General features: G+C 34.4%; 2 protein-coding genes across 2 annotated transcripts; one reads left to right on the top strand and one right to left on the bottom strand.

Annotated features, from left to right (window-relative positions):
* Positions 1-5,524: 5,524 nt before the first annotated feature.
* Positions 5,525-11,038, top strand: LOC126828059 (glycine receptor subunit alpha-2). The gene is made up of 4 exons (XM_050557640.2): positions 5,525-5,534; positions 5,972-6,109; positions 8,443-8,780; positions 10,501-11,038. Exons 1-4 carry the CDS (start codon positions 5,525-5,527, stop codon positions 10,690-10,692), a joined length of 678 nt encoding a protein of 225 aa, XP_050413597.1. The 3' UTR covers positions 10,693-11,038.
* Positions 11,039-13,739: 2,701 nt separating this feature from the next.
* Positions 13,740-21,029, bottom strand: LOC130013629 (alpha-L-fucosidase-like). The gene is made up of 8 exons (XM_056102454.1): positions 20,637-21,029; positions 20,056-20,162; positions 19,404-19,534; positions 19,009-19,142; positions 18,644-18,741; positions 18,196-18,328; positions 17,140-17,310; positions 13,740-15,912 (listed from the first exon to the last, which is right to left on the bottom strand). The coding sequence occupies exons 1-8, from the start codon at positions 20,999-21,001 to the stop codon at positions 15,663-15,665; spliced, it is 1,389 nt and encodes a 462-aa protein (XP_055958429.1). The 5' UTR covers positions 21,002-21,029; the 3' UTR covers positions 13,740-15,662.
* Positions 21,030-22,712: the final 1,683 nt, after the last annotated feature.

Genomic DNA, 22,712 nt, shown 5'->3' on the forward strand with positions numbered 1-22,712 from the left:
GTTGGGTCGCCTGTCCAGATTCGTGGGTTTTCTACCGGCCTTCCGGTTTCCCCCACTGCTAAAGACCCCAAACCTTCAAAGGTTTATATAAATATAAATATGTTGTATTACTTGTGTTAGAAGGTCTTTAATCAATATTCGGTGAGGGTTAGTCCATTATGATTGTTGTCAAAACTTAAAGGGCGAAATTATCGATTTATTTTACATAAATTTTTAAGAAGTATCTCAAGGAGATCACATTTTAATGTGGAAATTACTTTTGATCAATTCATATTTGAAGTGCTAGACCATTACGATGGTATGAAAACTTGTTGAATGAAATTGTCGATTTATTTTTTAAAACATGGATTTCAAGGAGATCATATTGAGTTCTTTTCGTTACTTTAGAACAAATAATCAAAAAAGTGCTATGGTCCAATACCCAGGTTAGAGGGGCGTTTATTTTAGAGAGTTAGTTAACTGAATTTACGACATTCGATTTATAAACTTGAGCAACAAAAACAATCCAGTTCAAAGAAAAAATAAACGGTGGCTCAGTGAGTAAGGTGTTGGCTCGATAAGGAGGTCCTGTCGAGCAAAATTTTCCTCATAGCACACTGTATAGCGCATGCCCAATTTGAGCAGTACAGTAGGACGTTAAACCATATTTCATTTCATTTCATTTTTCTGTTTGGCTAGAAATTAATTCAGCGACGATCATGATGCCAAATTGACGTGGTACAAAAGACCCCCACCCCACCTCCATTACAATTATGCTCACCATCAGCAAAATTATTTTAAAACAAACAATACAAAGGTTTACTACAAAATATTGAAACAGTTGATAAGAGATAGTTCTGTTATTTTTGCAGGAAATGCGACGCGGATAGAAGTGGATCTTGTTATGAATTCTGTTGGACCTGTAAATGACATGGATATGGTAAGTAAACAATTACGGGTGAAAAGTTAGGGTTACAATTCTCTGTCGTATAAAGTATAAACTAAAAAGTTTCTAATAACATCAAAGTGGAAGTTGATATTGAAATGTTACAGTATGTAATTAATATCCCTTTAGATATCAACTATGATCTTAAACAGCCGATAAATTTTAATATTCATACCATTCAAATTTGATTAAACTGGTTTCTAGTGAACCCAATTTGCATAAAATCATAAGATCACTGTCCATTGCCGGGTCCTTCGTACCGGAGGAACTTTTTCAGCCCAACACCCTTGAATTGTCTGTAGTATATCTGCAGTTTGTAGTCAATGTCCAAATAGGTAAACGTATTTGTGTAGCGCTTATCTCTTGACAATTACTCCCGAAATGACTAATGTGTTTAATTGACGTTAAACCCCGCCCCGCCTGGACCCCATATGTTCGATTATGTCGATTGGGATAGCCAACACTTGAATTCTCTTTTTCTGCATCCAAATTTCTCCTACCAGATAAAAGTAAACTTGGGGCTAACAACGGGTCGCCTCTTTTCTGCAATGGAGTCGTCATTGAGATCTGAAAGGGACTGAAATTTGTACGAAATTTTCATAGTAATCTCTTATCTGTTCTCTTCGGTTCTTAAATTTGCGACATCAAATCTTCAGTGTTCCTGCAAACTGTTGTTGTTTTTGCATGCAATTTAGACACCTTGGCTCAGCTCTACCTAGTGTATCTGCTCCGTCGATAAGTTGTTTTATAGTTCTATGTTGACCCGTTTTGAGAATCTGTGTCACCTCGTGGATCGTATTCTAGGGGACGAGTGTTCGACCAATCACTAGTTCCAATCGTAATTAAGACAATAGCTCCGCGTTTGTATAGCTATAATGGGATATGGTCCAGTACTGTTGTGCCCAACTTTGGCATTCATGACCCATATGAATACCTTAACGAACACTCTTATAAATTTTAATTTCTCGTGTTAATCTGCAAGGTTGGTTGTTGCGTAAAATTGCAAATTGTAACTGCCTAAAAGCCAGCTGTCATGACCTCTCGCTAACTGCTTCTCGTTCTATCTTAAACCCAATCTAATTTAATATGTTTAATTACAGGAGATCAGTGCTAGTTTTTATTTACGACAACAATGGAAAGATCAAAGACTGGCTCAGAATATTTTTAATCATACCATATCGGTTGGTTACAAGCATCTCGATGACTTGTGGATTCCAGATCTCTTTTTCCCTGGTGCCAAATCAGAGAAACGTCACTTGATGACAACACCTAATATCTTAATACGACTTCATCCAGATGGCTCTATATTGTACAGTCAAAGGTATTGTGTTAATTATATTATTACTATATATTAGGTTTGTTCCATTCAACTTAATATACTTTGAAATCCAGCCCCCACTATTTATATGAGAGAGAGAGAGAGAGAGAGAACTGTGGCGATACCGTGGGATTTTTTGGATATTTTTTTTTATTTAGACAGTTTACCGCCTCCTCCGTAATCAGAGCTACCATAATGTATGTTATCTTCGGTAAAATAATAAGAATCATCATTAGGACATAATATACCGGTTATATATTCTCCCGTCAAAAGGCAATACCTAGTAACTCACGTTTTTCTTATTTTGAGAAAACAAAGGAAAACTTAATAAATGAATATTAAACCCCAGCTTATCATCCATTGATTTGATTGTTGATCAGTTACTAGGTTTTTCTGTGGCATACTAGGCAAATGAAGGAAGTTGCTAGGTTGTGTCATTGGTGTAACTGCTTACAAAATCAAAAGATAGGAATATCTAGTACAACAACAGGAAGCACATACCCTAGTAACTACAAATTTGATCCTAACTCAATTTTGATAATAAAAAAAAAAAAGTGAGTTACTAGGTTTTGACTTTTTACGGGAGTATTACATATATGTAAGACAGAAGTGTTTAAATCAAACTCTGAACCTAGGCCAGTTACCTCACAATATTAGTTCTAGTTAGCACGCTTAACCTCTGTGGTTGAACACCAATCCATCGATATCTTGTGAACATTATTCGGTGAAAAACATTTTAAGATATGTATAGTACGACAATAGTACACCAGAGTAATGGACGTCTGTCATACTGTCTTGACATTTATATGATGAAAAAAGTTTCTGTGCTCTTATACAGAATAGAGAGTATAGGGCTCTGGGGAATAGTAATAATTGAAAATAGATAGTACACTAGATATAAAACAAGTCATTATACTACCATAACCTTCAATAGGATACATTTCTTCCATATTACCCTGAACAAAATTCAATATACAAAATGTAAATAACATATTATGAATATAGCTCGGAAGAATGTCATTTAAATCAAAAATTTAGGAACGCAATAAAATCTATATAAATACACATAAAAGAATAAAAGACTGGCGTTGGTAGACTTTTTCCAATAAAAAAATTGTTGCAGAACACAGACAGGTGCGTCTCCCTAAGGTACTATGATTATTAAAGATGCATTATGTAAGAGTTAGATAAATAGCTGACATTTCTCTCTATAATAGTTTAAAAATAGATAACGATAAACGAATACATATACGTTGACAATTTCAGTCAAATTACCTCATTCTGAGTGAAGTTATGGCTAATAACTTGACAGCGTTGGATAATGTGACCGTGAGGTCCGTCAGATATTACAAGAGTCTGGAATGGTTCTTCAAATCTTTAATACTGGAAACTTATAATAATAATTATCTACATACACTTACAGGACCGCGGATAGACCTAATTGACTGAAGTATCAAGTACAATCACATATTTATATTGAATTACTTCTAATCACTTGGCTAGATCAAGTATTGACATAAATAAGCATTGATGTAATAATGTACAATATAAGAAATAAAACAATGGTAAATAAAACAATTAATAAATTAATCATACGATTGGCATGTTCACGAGACAGGCCATATGGTCAGTTACTTTCTATCTATAACAGTTTTATAAACAATAAGGGATTATAATAAATTACCACGTCATTAGAATTACGTAACATTTCACCCTTGGCTATAGTCACCTTTCAATAGCAAACACACACAATGTTTTGAAGGAATAGAATAATTACTGTCCTTATTAGAGTTTACATGTATACAGAATTCCGTTTGATGACTTTCCTTTTATTGAAATTAAAGTATTGTCTGAAATATTCTAGATTTAAATAGAACTATAACCAGCACGGTTATAATAATAAACAAAGTCTCCATTATCCATTTTTAGGCAATAGGCAGATTTAGACCTCGGATATTGGAGGATATCACTACCAATTTAATTGAAATATACAGGATACAAAATATAGCTATATGATAAACACCTGCAAAAGTCAGGTACAAAGACAGCAAATAATTAGATGGTGCTATGCTAATTGATATACACAATCATGAAAAGGAAATGTCCATATACCATTGGTAATCATTTTCTATCATCAATTTCATTCAAATTATCTATATAATGAATAATAAATGATAAATGTAGATACATAACAGAACTAAAATGTCATCTATTGAACTGTTATGATGTATAAATATGATAATTATTACAAATCTCACCAACAACGCAAATCCCAATTTTAAGGTCATCGCCATTTGGTGATAAAATAGTTTTTCGATTTCAGATCATTTGACTATACAATATATAGCTCCATTAGGGATATTGAATTAGACTAGCTATAAGACGCAGAATTTGAGACAAATCCTCCAATACATTGATGAAATATATTTTAACATTCAATTTACGCAAATTGCTTAGCGGTTTTCAAGGAGTATAGGAACACTGGCCAGAACACGGAATTGATATAAATAGATTAGTGTAATGGTAATTACTTTTATGTTTTTGGGAGGGAGAGATAACGCACCTTTAAGAGATTGCTAGAAACATATTCAATTCGAGTATGTGAATTTTTGTTGGCCTTACACTTCATCCATGAACCTGATCTCCCTCTATTTAAAGAAATATCATAACCCAGTCGGAAATAGCAATCACATAGCACTAAACTAAAATTCAAGAAATTGAAATGAAATATCTCCGACAAGAATGTCAAATGTGGGAGTTGCTATGGAAGTTGAAGTGGGTCCTCGATTAGTGGGAATTATAAAAGAATATCAACACGGTAATATGTCTCCTCAAAATATACACAGTAACGTGTGCCATGTGAACAGAAGGGGTGAATTTGCATGGACAGCGGGATTTCTCCTATACGTCTTCGAATTCCAAATGCGTTTCTTTACTACATTAACGGGTCAACTTTTTGGTATCACCGGAACAACAGTGTATACTTTACTTTAAACCCACCGTCCGTTCAAACGGGACCTCGTAGACTGCCCAGTTCTCGGTATCCCGGTTGGCACAGACAAACTAGGACGTTAAACACCAAATCATTTCTTAAATATTCTCCATGACGAAATGAATGCTTATTTGATTGTACTGCTTTATTTTAAAGGTTGTCTCTAACGTTACAATGTTTTTTTTTAAAGGTTATTTGTATTATTTTATTTTAAAGGTTGTCTGTAACATTACAATGCTTTATGGAATTACATAAATTTCCTTTGGATTATCAGAAATGTGAAATACAGATGGAAAGTTGTAAGTATAACATAATTCAAAAGAGTAATCGCAGTTGTAAAGCAACTGAAATGAAATGAAATTGGGCTTAACGGCCTACTTTTCTGAACCGACTGGGCGAATAAAGAAATGGGGAGGGTAACGTGTTTGATGATGAACGCATGCATGAAAAAGTCACATTTAGATTACCCCAACAGTCAATAATAGAACGCCGCAATATTTTAATGTACCAATGTAAGCCAACATGTATAAACCCACGTCTCGGATTTTTTCTTAAGCCACATCTGGAGAATTGTATTATTTCGTCAATCGACATGTGTGTGTGTTGTCAGAATGCTATCCTTGCGTGGTTTATATGTTCGTTATATTTGTCTATCTAATGTTAAATTATTGCACCTCTTTCATACGAAGGAAGCGGGATTCCTGTTTGAAAACGGAATGTTCTATTATCTTTTCAGATAGTTATATTACGGAACAAGTGTATTTTATTTGGTCGTTAACACGAGGTTCTTTGAATCTATTAGATAATGCTTTTATACCTGATTTTACTATAACTGGAGTATCATCAACTGATTGTACAGCTGTCTATGCTACAGGTATAAACAACATCTCTTATATCCTACATCTTCATTCTCATTATCATCTTCGTCACCATCATCATTTTCAGACGCCTATGCAGCAGAACAAGTATACTTCATTTGGTCCTTAAGCCGAACCAAGCTGAATGTAGAAGATGGATCTTTTTCACCAGAGTTTAGCTTGTCGGGAATTACTTGTTCTGATTGTACAACTAGATATGCTATAGGTAATCATTATCACCATCATTACAATGACTTAAGAATTTATTCTTCTGATGGTACAGTAAAATATGCTACAATTAATTTATCATCATCACCATCAGGAGTGGATCTATTGTGAAACTAATCCTGGAGACTTTATTCCACATTGCTTTACAAATTTAAGTCTGCTGTAGTGGCGGTACTTTTACTGCATAGAGAAATTTAGGGGTGACTAGCTACTGTACTTTCTGTAGTGGCTGGGGTCTTTTCTATGTTTAATTATTTATGATGCAGCATGTCTATACAACATTTCTTAAATTTCAACAGCCATATCTCGATAGCTATAAGGCACGCAAAATCTTTTTTTGTCACACCAGTGGCTTTGAAATGTCTAATACTCAACTTTAATCAAAATCTGAGATGCCATGGTTAACTTTTGAACGATCTGTTGTGATCTGCCCTGGACTCACCTTCAGTGGATACCAAGTCATCTTTGCTGAATCCGAAGGGACCCAAAATATAGGTCATCCACTGATTACCATCAGCGCAACCCCCACCCACCCCAAAATATGGACTGCGTTCCGACGCTCCTGCAGTAGGATGCCAACGTCAGTATTTGAATGTCAGTTAGATTATTAGAAAAAAAACAGTTCTGGTAGCAAATTCTAAAATTAACTTCCGTTTTCAATCAAGATTATAAATCAATAATCATTGACTTCAATTATATTAGGATAACACGCTTTCATTGTATTTTTACGGTCATCAAAAATGTCCGAAGGTTAAGCATTGCGTGACAATCTACATCAATAAAATAATTCAACTAGTAAAAAACCTGGGCATAACATGGCGTGAGATTTACACGAGCCTTTCTATGGTTCAAACATCTTGATTCGTATTTTATGGTAGATTGCAATGTAACACGATATTACCACAGGCACTTCAACTAACCTCTTTAGCCTATTGATTCCGTACCTATATGTACTATCAAATATTTATACTATTTTTTCTTGTAGTAATTACAAACACTTACCTGGAATTCCCTTTTACCATTCCTTCACGCTAACTTGTTTTCCTTTACTGTACTTGAATAACTTGTAATAATCCCAACCATACCTTGTATAACCCTAGGATAAATAAACCTTTTAAGTAAAATAATAACGACATTATTTGGTAAAAGTATAATAACTTTGTATAATCAATACCTTCTATTCATAGAAATACTAGTAATATATACCTATCAGTTGTACCATTTGAAATAATAAAGCAAAAACAAGAAATCTTTTATTAAAAAGGTCAGTGGTACTTGATAGATAGACAACGAATCATATCAGAGGCGTGGGTTAGCGGGGCCTCATAAATCCAAAAACAAAACAAAAACCGGAAGTGTTTAGTAACGCTCGAAAACGACGAGATTTCCAATCAGGGTATAGGCTATGTGCCCCCCCCCCACCCTTTTGAAAAGTGCCCTCCCTTCTGAAAATGTGCCCTCGTATTTCGAAAAGCTTATCCTCAAATGCTAATGGAAATGCCCTAGCCAATGACATATTTTCCTATTGCCCTGGTGACCGCATTTCCTGCTGACTCCTCGCCTCTGGTTGGCTTTCATCTTGAGAGGGACAGGAAACCTGTCAACGCTGTTGGTGATCGACTGGCTGTGACTAGTATTTCTCTGATTTCGGTATCGGCGCTATTGCGTGTCGCAAGTGCAGCTCAGTGGTTCTGTTGGGGGATAAGTTCTTCATCTGTGAACATACTCTCAAAGCATGTCAAGTGTCCATGACTATTTATCATATCACAACCTGCATAGGTATTTGCATTTCAATACCCGCTACTTTTTTGAAGAGTATATTTCGCTGTTTATCACGTTTTAGTAATGAAAGCCATTTTATTTGCAAATTGATTTAAAACAAAAAACAAAACAAAACTCAATGGCTCGCTTCTTGCCACTGTGGGTATATTGTGATGGTCTGCGTGTTGAATCACATTACCCAGAATTTTGCGATCCGAATCCAGAAAGAGCTATGTTAATTTAAGGTTTGATTCATTTCGAAAAATAAAATTTTACTATACCGCAACGCTTTAACTCAAATCTTGAAGTTATACACATGGTAGGCTCTAACCTAAGATTTTATGTCATTTCCGTTTTTCAGGATCATTTACCTGTCTGAAGGCTGAAGTGGCATTAAAAAGAGAAATAGGATTTTATATAACTCAGACATACATACCCAGTATATTGATAGTTATCTTATCATGGGCTTCATTTTGGATTGATCACGAGGCAGTTCCCGCCAGAATATCAGTTGGTTTGTTGACAGTTCTTACCATAACAACACAAAGTTCAGGTGCACGTTCTCAGTTACCAAGGGTACCATATATAAAGAGTATTGACGTATGGATGGCCGTCTGCCTAGTTTTTGTTTTTGGCGCCTATATGGAATATGCTGTGGTTACAGTTTTAAGCAGAAAACACAGAAAATCTAATGAGAGGGTAAGAAAATCTCGATTCTTTTTAAATCTAAATGTAAAGAATACAACAAATATGTTGTTGTTGTCGTTGTTGCTGTTTTGTTGTGCCCTGGTTAGTGTTAGCCCACCTATATCCTCTATCTATATTCCCCACCTCGACAACCCAACCTGCGATATCACTCGCGGTGAAAAAGGGCGCTAAGTCCCACGAACGGCGGTGGCACCTCACATATCCACCAGCCATCTTAACGGGATACCCTTCACCACCCTCATCCCACGACCACAGAAGCGTTCATTTACTTCTCTTTGCACATGTAACCGTGTAATAAATCCTTCGACATATTCATAAAATAGTGTGGCGTATATGCCACAACGACTGATTGTTCAGTTAGGGGAGCTTACCTGTTCCTGAAGCAACGACCGCGATTTTACAACATCTAGCCGTTGCAACATTATTCTGAAATTCTCGAACTTATAGGTACGTTATCTCCCTTTACCGCAGGCACGTGAACAATAGCGTTGTCCAATCAGATGTCGTTACACAAACACACTCAAATCAAACATGGCGACCTCCCCGGAAACCTTGACATTGAACGAACCTTGAACTCTGCACATAGATTATCACAGGTAAACGAGATCAGGGCACGAGTTCACAAAGTATTCTCAGACTTAATTTAAGAATTTACTCATTTTTCAATCACTGTTTATGAGAAATATCTTTGATCCAGAAACACAAAACTTTGCACATAATTCCTTATTGGTGTATTTGGTACAATAAAACAAAAATAGTTTTATAAAGGGCTATAGTTTAGTTAAAATAAGACACAAAATTTAGAGTAAAATCTTAACTTAAGTCTGAGAATGCTTTGTGAACTCGGTGGCAGGTCTTCTATTGAAGATGGGGAGCCCAATAAACCGTTTGAGACAGGGCTGTTGTCTAGGATTATGGACTGTGACTAATGTTGGGATTGACTTCATGTTGTATTTAAATATGGAGCTTCGATCTTTCTCAATTAGGAATAAACAATTCATATACTAGACACAACATAATGATTTACATGGTGTCTTGTTTGATAATATACAGGTATAAGGGTTCAATAAGTGATCTGAAACTATATCGTAATAATAAACTATACATGATGAATAAGTATATTTCACCATGCACCCTTGATTTAAAGATGTCTTGGCTAACCCTTAGCACTAACCCTGGGTTGGGAGGGGGTGCAGTTTGAGGAAAGTGGGCAGTGTATGCGGTGAGGGCTGGGCGGCTATTGAGATCAACACTAGAAAATATTCATCAATGTTACCATTCACCGATATAGCAAAGGATAAACCGATTCCAAATATAATTTTTGATCCGAGTGTGACACAGTTATAGGAGATCGGTTATTGTTACTGACAGTAGTATAGAGTGGCTAGATATAAACAAATGATTTCAGTTCTATTAGCCCCTGAAGACAAAGCGTTTACACGAGATCAGACAAAACCAAAAAACGTTGGAAATGTGTGACTATGTTGCCATAGGAACGATACTTTACACCTGTATATATTATATGAATCCAAGAAAAATATTAGCTGTACCTTTGTCTCCGCCACACGGATTACAAATCGCATTACTCTATATTCATTATCCACTTAATTCTTATTTTATAAAATTGTATTGGAATGAGGATTCTCATTTTCTTTTTCTTTCACTCATTGATTTGTTTATTTATTTTTAATCAGTAAATGTCCTTTTTTAGAGTAAATCTGAATCAAGTTTAAATGGTGTGGTATTAAAAGAAAATGGACAACCTGGGAATTCTGGAGTGAATACGGAACCTGGTGTGAATCCAGGTAGAAACGTCGATAAAAGATCAAGATTCGTCTTCCCTATGTCATTCTTAATATTCAACCTGGCGTACTGGATTTTTTATATTCACGGACCAAAGTAAAATACACCAGAGCACATGTCGTCCTCCGTGCCACTCGCGGATTACAATTATTCGCGAAGTAAATACTAACGAAAGAAACGTAAAATATTCATTTAAAAAAATTAAAACAAATAAATGGAAACAACTCCAAAATGTGTATAAATAGAGAATCTCCTATGAGTCTTTTTTGATATAAAAAAGACGAGTATGAGATTTTATTTATCACCCAATCCTTTCTTACATGCACAATTAAATAAAAATAATTCTTTGCTATAGACTTCACTTTTACTGAACCTGATTACATTACGGCGTACTGATACATCATTTTTTTGACGGCAATTCAACCATTGCAAAGTCCTTTATATTGAACCAGTGTTTCCATCAAGGTCAATTAAATAAAAATAATTCATTTTAATAAAAAAAAAAAAAAGAAGATACTTTTAATACAAAATGAACTGCTCTTTGAAAATACAAAAACGTAGCTCGTTTTAACTGACTAATCAAATTCACATGGAGATATCGCAATAGATTATGAAATTTATCACACAATTTATATCTACTGTAGAATATATTATTGGGTGATAATAATGTTTATATCCTTATGCTTACTTATTAATAATGAAGTTGTTTAAAGGGCAAACACGCCCATGTATCAGGGACCGATTCGTCTTCTGCGTTTTCTGTAAATCACAAGATCCGTCATCATTGCAAAGTCACTAGTTCGATCTCAAATTTTCTCTCATTAATTATCAACGTTACCAAACAAAAATCCAGCGTTTATTTAAATTTAATAATGGAACCATATTTTCAGTTTTGCATGTATGTGATTACGTAAAAACTTTTAATGACATTTAGTAACTGAATAGAGTAAAAACAAAAACACATACTTGAAAAACAAGCGATTTTTCCGAAGAGTATTCTTGCAACGTATATACTTAGCTTGATAATTCTATTCGGATTATATTCCATTGGTCGAAAGAATTGCAACCTGTTAAAACATTATAATACAACGATAAAATAGATCCATGTACATAGAGTTGTATTCTATTATTTGTATAGATTGATATTCAATCTCAACATAGTATTATTGGTAATCGTATAGCGTGCGAAACTTTGAACCCTGTATTCAAGAAGGCTGATTTTTGCTAATGACTAATCGTTTAGCAATATAGTTTCATTATACCTGTTATGTAAAGATGTCGACCACTGAAAACAAACTAGGTTATAATTATTAATCTTAAGAGCACCAAATTTTAAAACACATGAACAAATCAACTTGACATTTTTATTTTAGTACGTACGAAACCAATGATGTCATGCCCCTTTTGTGTGTTATTTTGTATATTTTTGTACCAGTATTCAATTAATCACTGTAAATATAAAAATAAAGTATTTACAAAATTCCATAGTCTTTCTTATTCATGTAGCTATTATCATAGCGAATGGAATTGGGATTGACATCTCGTCAACTTCATCCACGTGTATGTACATATTTCGAAATGAGAAATATGACTCGGTAGGTGGGTTTCTTCCTATCTTCCTATTCGTTTTCAAAATCCATCTACGAGTAAGTATTTTACAATTACTGAGAATCTGTACAAGGTTTTATTTCCCCCCCCCCCCCCCAAAACAAAAAAAACAAAAAACGTCTACACACATTCATTGTTGGTCCCAGTCAAATCAGAACAAAGATTGATCCCTAGCACAAGCGGTTGTCATGCAAGATGCGCCCACATTTTGCAAGAGATGGACAGAGAACACGCTAAAAAAAACAATATTTCAGACAATCAGGGGCCATAATCCAGGATGTTACGGTCGGTCCTATGCGTCAATATCGAAAGGAAACAAGATCTTTGGGATATAAACATGGTTTAAGTTTCATCAAAATCAGATAAAAAATGTGACCTTTACAGAGTGGACAGAGAACACGCTAAATAAAGGGCGATTTTACGTACAATCAGGGGATATAATCCAAGAAGTTACGATCCGATACAGGCAAGGTTCGAAAGGAACCCTGATCTTTGGGATATAAACATACATTTGTTTTTAAATTTATTGAAATCGGATATAAATTGTGACCTCTAGAGTGTCCACACAACCTATTAAATTATGTAGGGGGAGCGGCCTTTTTGTCAGGCAGTTTCTGTCAGATCTTCATGAAATTCGAACTCAACCGTCATTATGGTGTAAGGATGATAAATTTAAACATTTGGTTTTTTTTAAATCGGATAAAAATTATGACCTCAACCTTGGCATCAAAATCAGATAAAAAATGTGACCTTTACAGAGTGGACAGAGAACACGCTAAATAAAGGGCGATTTTACGTACAATCAGGGGATATAATCCAAGAAGTTACGATCCGATACAGGCAAGGTTCGAAAGGAACCCTGATCTTTGGGATATAAACATACATTTGTTTTTAAATTTATTGAAATCGGATATAAATTGTGACCTCTAGAGTGTCCACAACCTATTAAATTATGCAGGGGGAGCGGCCTTTTTGTCAGGCAGTTTCTGTCAGATCTTCATGAAATTCGAACTCAACCGTCATTATGGTGTAAGGATGATAAATTTAAACATTTGTTTTTTTTTTAAATCGGATAAAAATTATGACCTCAACCTTGGCATTACATATTTTTTTACTTTTTATATGCGTACAGGAGCGACCAGGATGTTACGGTCCGACATGCGTGAATATCGAAAGGAACCGACATCTAAGGGATATACACATACATTTTAAGTTTCATCAAAATTAGATAAAACTTGTGATCTCTAAAGGGTCCAAAACCTTGGTATTACATACCTTTACATTATTTGCATACGGGGAGCGGCTATTTTGTCGGGCAGTTTCGGGTCGATATTCACGCAATTAGAACTCATTGGTCATTATGATGTAACGGTGATATATTTGAACAGATTTTTAAATCCGATCAAAATTGTGACGTCTAGATTTTTATACAATCTGGGGCCAAAAAATTCAGGAAGTTGCGGTCCGATGTTCGCGAACATCGAGAGGGACCAAGATGTTTGGGTTATATATACATTTCAAGTTGTGATTAAAGTTTGGTTTTTTTTATAAGCAATATTTTATTCAGATTTGTATCTGAATAGGGATTGGGGAACAGGCATAGCCTATATCAAACCCCTCTCCCTGAAAGTTGTGAGCGGTAGAGTTTCCACAAGCCAAAAACTGGGTTATTGTACAATCAGGGGCCATAATCCATTAAGTTACAGTCAGATACATGCCAATATGCCAATTTATTGCAAAGATTGAGATTTTTGGGAGATAAACCTATATTTTAAGTTTCTCACATTCGGATAAAAGTTGTGACCTCTAAAGTGTCCATTAACATATTGTGAACATACCAGCGGATTGGGGCGACCACAAAATATGTCCACATAAAAATGTGGGGTATAAAATTAACATTATGCTGAAGTCCTAAAATATATGACCTATGGTTCTGGTAAAAAGGCATATTTTATTAACTATTTACACAGAAAGGTGACAAATAGAAAAAGTACAAATAAACATTTAAAAACATCAGACAAATTTAATCCAATCAGTAACTTATGGTATTTAAGTAGGCTATTAATTACAGGTACCAACAATAAATGTAATAAAAATACTAAAAAATATTTATGTACTTTGCATAAATATTTCAATCTTCGGATAATTAGGTACCATAATATTGAACATTTAAGAAATTAAAAGGATGCAAATTCCAAGACATGCACAATTTTAGAGTTGTTCGATGGATAGGCACATAAAACAATACTTAAATATCCTAAAATATACCATAAATAAAATTGTTAAACTTTCAAGATGTTATAACTACATGTATGGTAACAAATATCTTAAAAAAATGTAACAAAATTAAGTATGGTATTTCAAAGATAAAAACACTCCACATCAACACCTATAAATTAGCATTGTTATCTTATGATGTTAAATTATTTGTGTATCACATAATTTCTGAAACACTCTTGCATCAAAACAAAAACGGAAATAAGCCATTTATACATATATAAAGATATAAAAATCAATATTTTTAAAAATATATATTACAAATCACAGTAAAAACCCTGATTATCACATAACATTATCCCACATAACATCTTAACGCTAAATTTACATAAAATTTATGTAAAAATGGTCAGTCAGTTTACCATCATTTTGCTCATCTTTTTAACCACAAGTCTTTTTTATATTATATTTACCTCATTTTCTGACGTAACTCTAACGTAAAGTTAACCTCATTTTCTGACATAGTATAGCAATTTATGGTACATGTATCATAATATGATAGCTTGGTTCAATATGTACTGCTCTCTAATTTATGAAAAAACGATTGGGTCAGAAACACGATTTCAGTGACCCCAAAAATAGTCCTTCTAGTTAGAAAATTTAGATATCTCCATTTAAATGCAATCCATGTAAGGAGAATCATCTATTTTTACAAGACTATGAAAATAATTGTTTAGTGATACAGTCAGTATCAATGGTTTGCATAAAGTCTAATTTTCAAGTGGTCTAAATAAACAAATAATAAGAAATCAAGAGATCGCAAAATAATATGGATATGTTAAACAAATAATAAGACATCAAGAGATCGCAAAATAATATGGATATGTTAACTTAAAACATCAAATCTTTTTACATATAAACAAATCAGACTTTTGGCCAGAGACATCACATAATAATTAACTGAAGTTTATAGGAGATGAAGATTTACAATTTTTACCTATAAATTATAATCTAAAAAAATGAACAAAATATTAACATTTCTGGCATCTAACCCCAGTTTCATCGTGGACTGATACATATACTGTATTTGTTTCTGATTGTAAATACCAAACTTAAAATCTAAAATTATTGAATACCTTTATAACCACACAACACACTACACTGTGTATTTCATATTATTTAATTTCAGTCATGCAACGATTATGATGGTCTCAACCAGTAACAAATTAAGTATTCGTCTCTCATTTAATTACCCAGATTAGTGAATTTAAACACCTTGGCATATTTCGATGGCTGAGTATTAACAGTTAGGGACGGTAGAATGATTTCAATACCATGTGTGGTTCCAGCTCTCCATTCTATACTGCCTGTATATCCTAATAGAGAAACAACTGTATATTCTGACACGCTGGGTGCTCCAAGTTGTAAGGTTTCACCTGATGGCCAATTCAGTACTGTGGCGTAGACATACTGCTGTCCCTTTGCACTTGTGTACCTAAAATGGAATATTAGACAGATTAATAAACAGTTTCCATCTCACCGCACATGGTCATGGCAAACTAAACAATAACAAAGTAGACATCCAAAACCTGATGCCAAAAATAGTTTAAGTTTCACACAATATATTTTTTTACCGTTCAACAAGGTAGGCAACCATTCTCAATTTGAACCAGGGTGGCATTTAAAAGGAGGAGACTTGTTAGACAGGAACCCATACCAAATTTAATTCAATAACAAATTTCAAAATATTGCTTCAAGGGGAGGACATTTTTCACTTTGGAATCAAGCAAAACATTTACATTTGTTTTCAAAACACAAGTGATGCTTATTTTACAAGTATTACAGTTAATAGAAACGCTGACAGAAGAGCGATATTATTACAGTTCATAGGAAAGCTAAATGGTAACTGATATTATTACAGTTCATAGAAAGACTGTCATGTGGGCAATATTATTACAGTTCATAGAAAAAAATGACAGGAGGGTGATATTACTACAGTTTATAGAAAAGCTAACAGGAGGGCGATATTATGAATTCATAGAAAAATTTGTTGTGTTGTTCTTACTGTTTAACGTTCACTTCCACCGAATGTGATATCGCAGACAATTCTTATTTTTCATTTTTTATTACCTTAGAGTATGTGAAGGGGTCTTGCTTGTGGAAGGAAACCAGAGTACCCGGAGTAAACTCACAAGGTTGAGAAGACACCCCTATCTCCAAGTCACATATGCTCACACCAGGGATCGAAACAACAACTGCAAGCCAGAGGTGACCGGCCAGCTAGAGGTTGAAGCGCAACACCCTAGACCACAAGGCCATCCCAATCCCCCCATAGAAAAGCTAGAGGTGACCGGCCAGCTAGAGGTTGAAGCGCAACACCCTAGACCACAAGGCCATCCCAATCCCCCCATAGAAAAGCTAATAGGTGGGTGTTTATCACAGTTCAGTGAAAAACTGACAGGTGGGTGATATTCATAGATGGGAGATATTACAGTTCATAGAAAAGCTGTCAGGAGGGTGATATTAATTTAGTTCATAGAAAAACTGACAGGTTGGTGATATTATTATATTTCTTGGAAAAGCTTACAGTCGGTGATATTGTTACAGTTCTTGGAAAAACTGACAAGTGAGTGTGTTCTTACAGTTCATAGGAGAACTGACAGGTAAGCAATTATCATTAATCCAGGTATGGGATATTGAATATGGTGTATTAATTACTGACCAGACACCAGGTGTAATGGTATCATTTTGATATGTCCATGGTTTAGTGCTATAAATAGCTTCTCCATTTACTTTTAACCAATCACCCATCTGTAACAAACGTTCTTGAAATATTGGTGCAATAGTTCCTTCCTTAGTTGGTCCGATATTCATCAACAGATTTCCACCACAGCTAACAAAATATAACAACAGATTGGAAAATATATTGAAACAGATAAAAATATGTGTTTGGAAAATATATTCAAAGTGTATGGAAAGATATCATAAGCCATGCACAAATCAATTATTAACGCAGTTGGCATTGTGAATGACGCACCACTCTAATTGTAAGACAAGGAGTGAGAGAAAAATGGGGTTAAACGTACACTGGACACAAACTAGGTCATTTGCAGACAAATAATTCGCTTTCGCGTAGGGGTCTTTAGCAGTGGGAGGAAACTGAAGGACCCAAAGAAAAGGCTAGAGGTTGGACAGGCGATCCTACTTCTTGTCCTGCACAACCAGGGAATTTCGAAACCACACCAGTTGACTCAATGACAGACCTTATGATACAACATGCATATGCTAACCATTCGGTCATCCACCTCCCTAAACAAGGAGTAAACACAAGTCTGTTACCATGTGCACTAACACGCACAAGAATAGTAATGTACCTTTATCAAGAATCATATATGTCATGGGCAATAACTCTGGAAATCATTTTGTTATAAGCTCAAACTACCCAAAATTTTATAAAAATCGATGTACAACAATACCCTGTCATAATGGCATTCATCAAAACTTATAAGTTACAGGTAATAATAAAAACACTAAAAACTGATAGGGATCATTGCTTGTCCATTGTAACTCTCCAAACATTTGATGAAAATTGGTTAAGAACTTAACTGTAATGTGAGTACGACTAAGTGTGAAAGGCTGGCATTAAAGGTTTCTGCCATAGACGCTAAACACCAACCAGCGAGCATAGGGATGAAGACAATATTTGACCACATTAACATGTGGGCACATTAAAATGTTGAATTAAGATAAAAAAAAATTATTGTAAATTCAGCCTTACCTAACAGTTTCTATAAATGTTTTTAACAATTCATCCATTGTCAAAACATCTGTGAATTTCATATCTCTTCGATAACCCCATGAAGCATCATCAAGGGTCATAGCATTTTCAAACTTTCTCTTCTGTAGAACACCTGAGATAAGATAATAAATAATCAGGAGAACTGCACAACAAAACACAAAACACATTAAGAACAAACAAAACAGGAATAAAGCAGAGAGTACAATTAGATACACATGAAAGGTTCTAAAAAGAGTAAGCATACATAGCCTTATGCATGAAGCCTGTCACAACTTAGAGTCAATGCAGCAATAGTTTTGACAAGGACTTCAGCTACCAAAGATTGTGGGAAATGACCACCAACAGAAAACAAATTTGTAGTGAGGATCCCTTGAAATGAGAGGTTTATATAATTACATTTTACCTTGAGAAGAAAATTAATACATACCAGGATTATATTTATCCGAGCAAGTTAAATATCCTCCATGATGACACATATCACCATTACCCCATCTATCATTGGTTACCACTGTATCTTTCACAGGACTAAAAATATATAAATAAATTCTATACATATAGTTTTCTCAACTAGGACATCGTATAATCCCTGATGTTGTTACTGTAGTGAAATATTTGCTAGAATATGACATCAGAGTTTAAAAATTGGGTTTTATCATATTCAGATGTAGAGGATTTTTTGTTTGAATAGTACCTTATGATTGATGCGATGTTTTTAAGTTTATATTTGGTAACCCGTTTGATTTTCAAGATACAATGTACATATAACAGAATTGTTGGTTAAAATGATCTCACCTTTCATTATACAACCAGGTTAAAAAGTTTTTGGAATCCCAGTAAGAATCAGGTGCTTCCCAATCTCCATCAGACCACACAACTTCAGGATTGTATTTCTGGACTATCTCATATAATTCAGGCATTGTCTTATCCTGTTGAATAAAAAATAAATAAAGAATAAAGCACTACTGCCCTGAATATTAACAATTCCACTTGTATAGGTTTTAAGGTGTTTGATTTGTAATGAATCTTAAAAAACCTTCAATCCATTATGAACTCCTGATGCAACTAACTATATAGTCAAATTATAGCAAATCACAGAAAAAAATATATTTTTTTTATGATCAAATAAAAAAACCGAAATTGTCAATGACTCTTTACTGTAAAGAATTGGATTGACACACATGACTTACTTTAACAAAGTTATTAGTCGTCCAGTTATTAGCCTTATCTTGTAGATATAATGGATGAAACCATTCGAACAGTGAGTGATATAAACCAAAATGAAGGTCTGTATTCTGTTGAATTGCTGTGGCTAATTCACCTAAAACACAGAATTATTTAGAATATAGAATAAACATGGTATACAGCTGGAAGAAGACCAACCATTGGCAAAGGCAAAATATAATTATAACATACGAAAATGTTCTGTGAAATACTACTGCTAGAAGGAGAGATAATTCTTAATTCAAGAAAGGAAAACTGGAGGACATATTTTTTCACTGTTAGAAGGTTAATTATCATACTGCAATCTTATGTAAAGAAATGAAACAGGGTTTAACGTCTAATTTTTCTGTACCAGTGAAGATGGGCATTGGCCATACAGTCTTCTACCGAGGAAAATTTTGCCCTGACTACAGCCTACTTTTAAATACATTAATATCATAATGATTTTAGTCAATTAAGCACTTCTGCCTTTTTCACTCAATAGAAGTAAATCATATCCTGGGGGTAATCATATCTCACCACACCAGTATTCACAGCAACTTGCCACTAATTTCATCTGGTTTTCAAAAATTAGAGAGCAACAGCCATTTAATAGTGAACAGCCCTACATGTACTTACCAACAAGATCTCTATGAGGTCCATTATCCATGGAATTCCAATTAAAAGAATATTTGGACGGCCAGTTGGTGAAACCTTCATGATGTTTACTGGTTAAGACAACATATCTGAAAAAACATCAAATGTCAATATCAACAGTACATTTATTAATGTCCCAGAATATTCCATAGAGTGATCATATGTGAATTGGACATTTTAATAAATATTTCCATTTTATACATAAATAATTAAAGTCTCTATATAGGCCATTTACATTTTTCTGAAATCAAATTTTTCACATCTTAAATTAATCAATGCTACTTCAGTTGGATTAAAAAGAGGTCATCAATAGATTTTAGATAAGATTATATCATGTGCTGGCTTCTGACCATATCCATTTTCTTTTTATTAAGGAAGCTGAATGATTCTTCATATTTTTGTAAATACTTCAAAAGGAATTTAACCATATTTTGAATGATTTTCCGGTTCAAGATTAAACTTTCACACTATTGTACTTTACAAGAAATTCCTCAACAAATGGTGTTCAGAGACATTAAAGATCATTATAATTATTATAACTAAAATATATTTAGTATGTATACCTTGCCCCTGAAGCATTAAAAATACTGGCCCATTGGCTTGGTGAATAAAATTCAGTTGTATATTGTTTAGCGAAATCTGCATAGGTAAAACCTGGAGGGTAGTTAGCCTTCATAAAATTTATACAATCCGTGTCGTTTGCTCCTTGCCACTCATACCAAAACCACTCTGACAGAAAACTCGGTACAGCAAAAACTCCCCAATGAATGAAGATTCCTAATTTTGCCTCGTCATACCAAGATGGTAGTGGACGGGAGTCTAGAGATTCCCAAGTTGGTTCATATGCTGCATTAGTTGCTATTATATTTATAAATAAAAGTATACAAAGCGAGAGTTTGTTTACAACAGGCGTCTTCGTGGCCACCATTTTGAAAGCATGTGATCTTTATATGTCACGTGATCCTGAAATTAGGCGGATCTATTCTTTTGGGCACATTGCACTCCCCGGTGATCAATTTTTGGAGCAAATCTTGTGAAATTACATGTTTCACATCACATCAATATTATTTTCCTCTATCTGATGATATTTTAAAAACCCTAATGGGTTATTTTGGTAGGGTATTCTGTAGATTGTAGTTATTTCCCTTGCACTAGGATATGGTTTGATGTCTCAGATTTCCTTTAAAAATGATATAGATGACTAACTATAAATAAAGGAGTCATTAAACACCAAAATCAGAGGTTTTGAATTTTCCATGGCAATCTCTAAATTAGTGATACGAATATTTAGCTATGTCTTCAGACGTACTGCATACACTGACGACCCACCCCACCCACGAAAATGTTAATTAAATCTACTTATAGTTTATTATCCTACCACAATTTCTTTCATCAACCTATTTCTAGAAATAATGGCGTCACCAGTCGAGATTATCATCTATATTTGGTAAATTAATATCTCTTGTAATAAATACGCCATGGAATTGATTTCAATGGATAGACTATTCATGAATGCAGGGGAACAGTTATTATTGTGATGAAAGAGAACCCGCTTCGTTCTATCACGATTATTGATCACCGTATCTAATCAATGACAACATCCTCTCTCATATTTACTCTTACATGCGGATACAGAGTTAGGGAAGTGGGATGTGGGGTTAAAGTAGCTAAGTCTCTAACTCAATATCATCCAAAGTCTTCGACATTGGAAACAAAAATTATTTGTCAATTTAAATCAACATTGACGTTGTGATCTAACAGGGAAAAGATATGCTTCTGGTGTCTGGTATCCAATATTTAAGACAAAATAAACATTTTACCATCGGTACACGAATCGTGTACCATAATGCGTTTCAGTGCCAATTGTAACAAGGGACTCGAAGAACGAGGGTAGACATATTATTTCACAAGTCATGGCGATTTTACGTCATTATGGTGTAAGGATGATAAATTTAAACATTTGGGGTTTTTTAAATCGGATAAAAATTATGACCTCAACCTTGGCATCAAAATCAGATAAAAAATGTGACCTTTACAGAGTGGACAGAGAACACGCTAAATAAAGGGCGATTTTACGTACAATCAGGGGCTATAATCCAAGAAGTTACGATCCGATACGGGCAAGGTTCGAAGGGAACCCTGAACTTTGGGTTATAAACATACATTTGTTTTTAAATTTATTGAAATCGGATATAAATTGTGACCTCTAGAGTGTCCACAACCTATTAAATTATGTAGGGGGAGCGGCCTTTTTGTCAGGCAGTTTCTGTCAGATCTTCATGAAATTCGAACTCAACCGTCATTATGGTGTAAGGATGATAAATTTAAACATTTGGGTTTTTTTTAAATCGTATAAAAATTATGACCTCAACCTTGGCATTACATACTTTTTTACTTTTTATATGCGTACAGGAGCGACCAGGATGTTACGGTCCTATATGCGTGAATATCGAAAGGAACCGACATCTTAGGGATATACACATACATTTTAAGTTTCATCAAAATTAGATAAAACTTGTGATCTCTAAAGGGTCCAAAACCTTGGTATTACATACCTTTACATTATTTGCATACGGGGAGCGGCTATTTTGTCGGGCAGTTTCGGGTCGATATTCACGCAATGAGAACTCATTGGTCAT

This window comes from Patella vulgata, chromosome 7, assembly GCF_932274485.2.
Source record: "Patella vulgata chromosome 7, xgPatVulg1.2, whole genome shotgun sequence".
Lineage (NCBI taxonomy): Eukaryota > Metazoa > Mollusca > Gastropoda > Patellidae > Patella > Patella vulgata.

Excerpts from the sequence above, each read along its gene's own strand:
- LOC130013629 (XM_056102454.1), bottom strand. The coding sequence starts at position 21,001 with ATGGTGGCCACGAAGACGCCTGTTGTAAACAAACTCTCGCTTTGTATA. Across the intron at positions 18,742-19,008 it reads ACCTGGTTGTATAATGAAAG|TCCTGTGAAAGATACAGTGG; the intron begins GTGAGATCATTT and ends ATATATTTTTAG. Across the intron at positions 18,329-18,643 it reads CTCGGATAAATATAATCCTG|GTGTTCTACAGAAGAGAAAG; the intron begins GTATGTATTAAT and ends ATCTTATCTCAG.
- LOC126828059 (XM_050557640.2), top strand. Across the intron at positions 6,110-8,442 it reads TACAGCTGTCTATGCTACAG|GATCATTTACCTGTCTGAAG; the intron begins GTATAAACAACA and ends TCCGTTTTTCAG. Across the intron at positions 8,781-10,500 it reads ACAGAAAATCTAATGAGAGG|AGTAAATCTGAATCAAGTTT; the intron begins GTAAGAAAATCT and ends GTCCTTTTTTAG.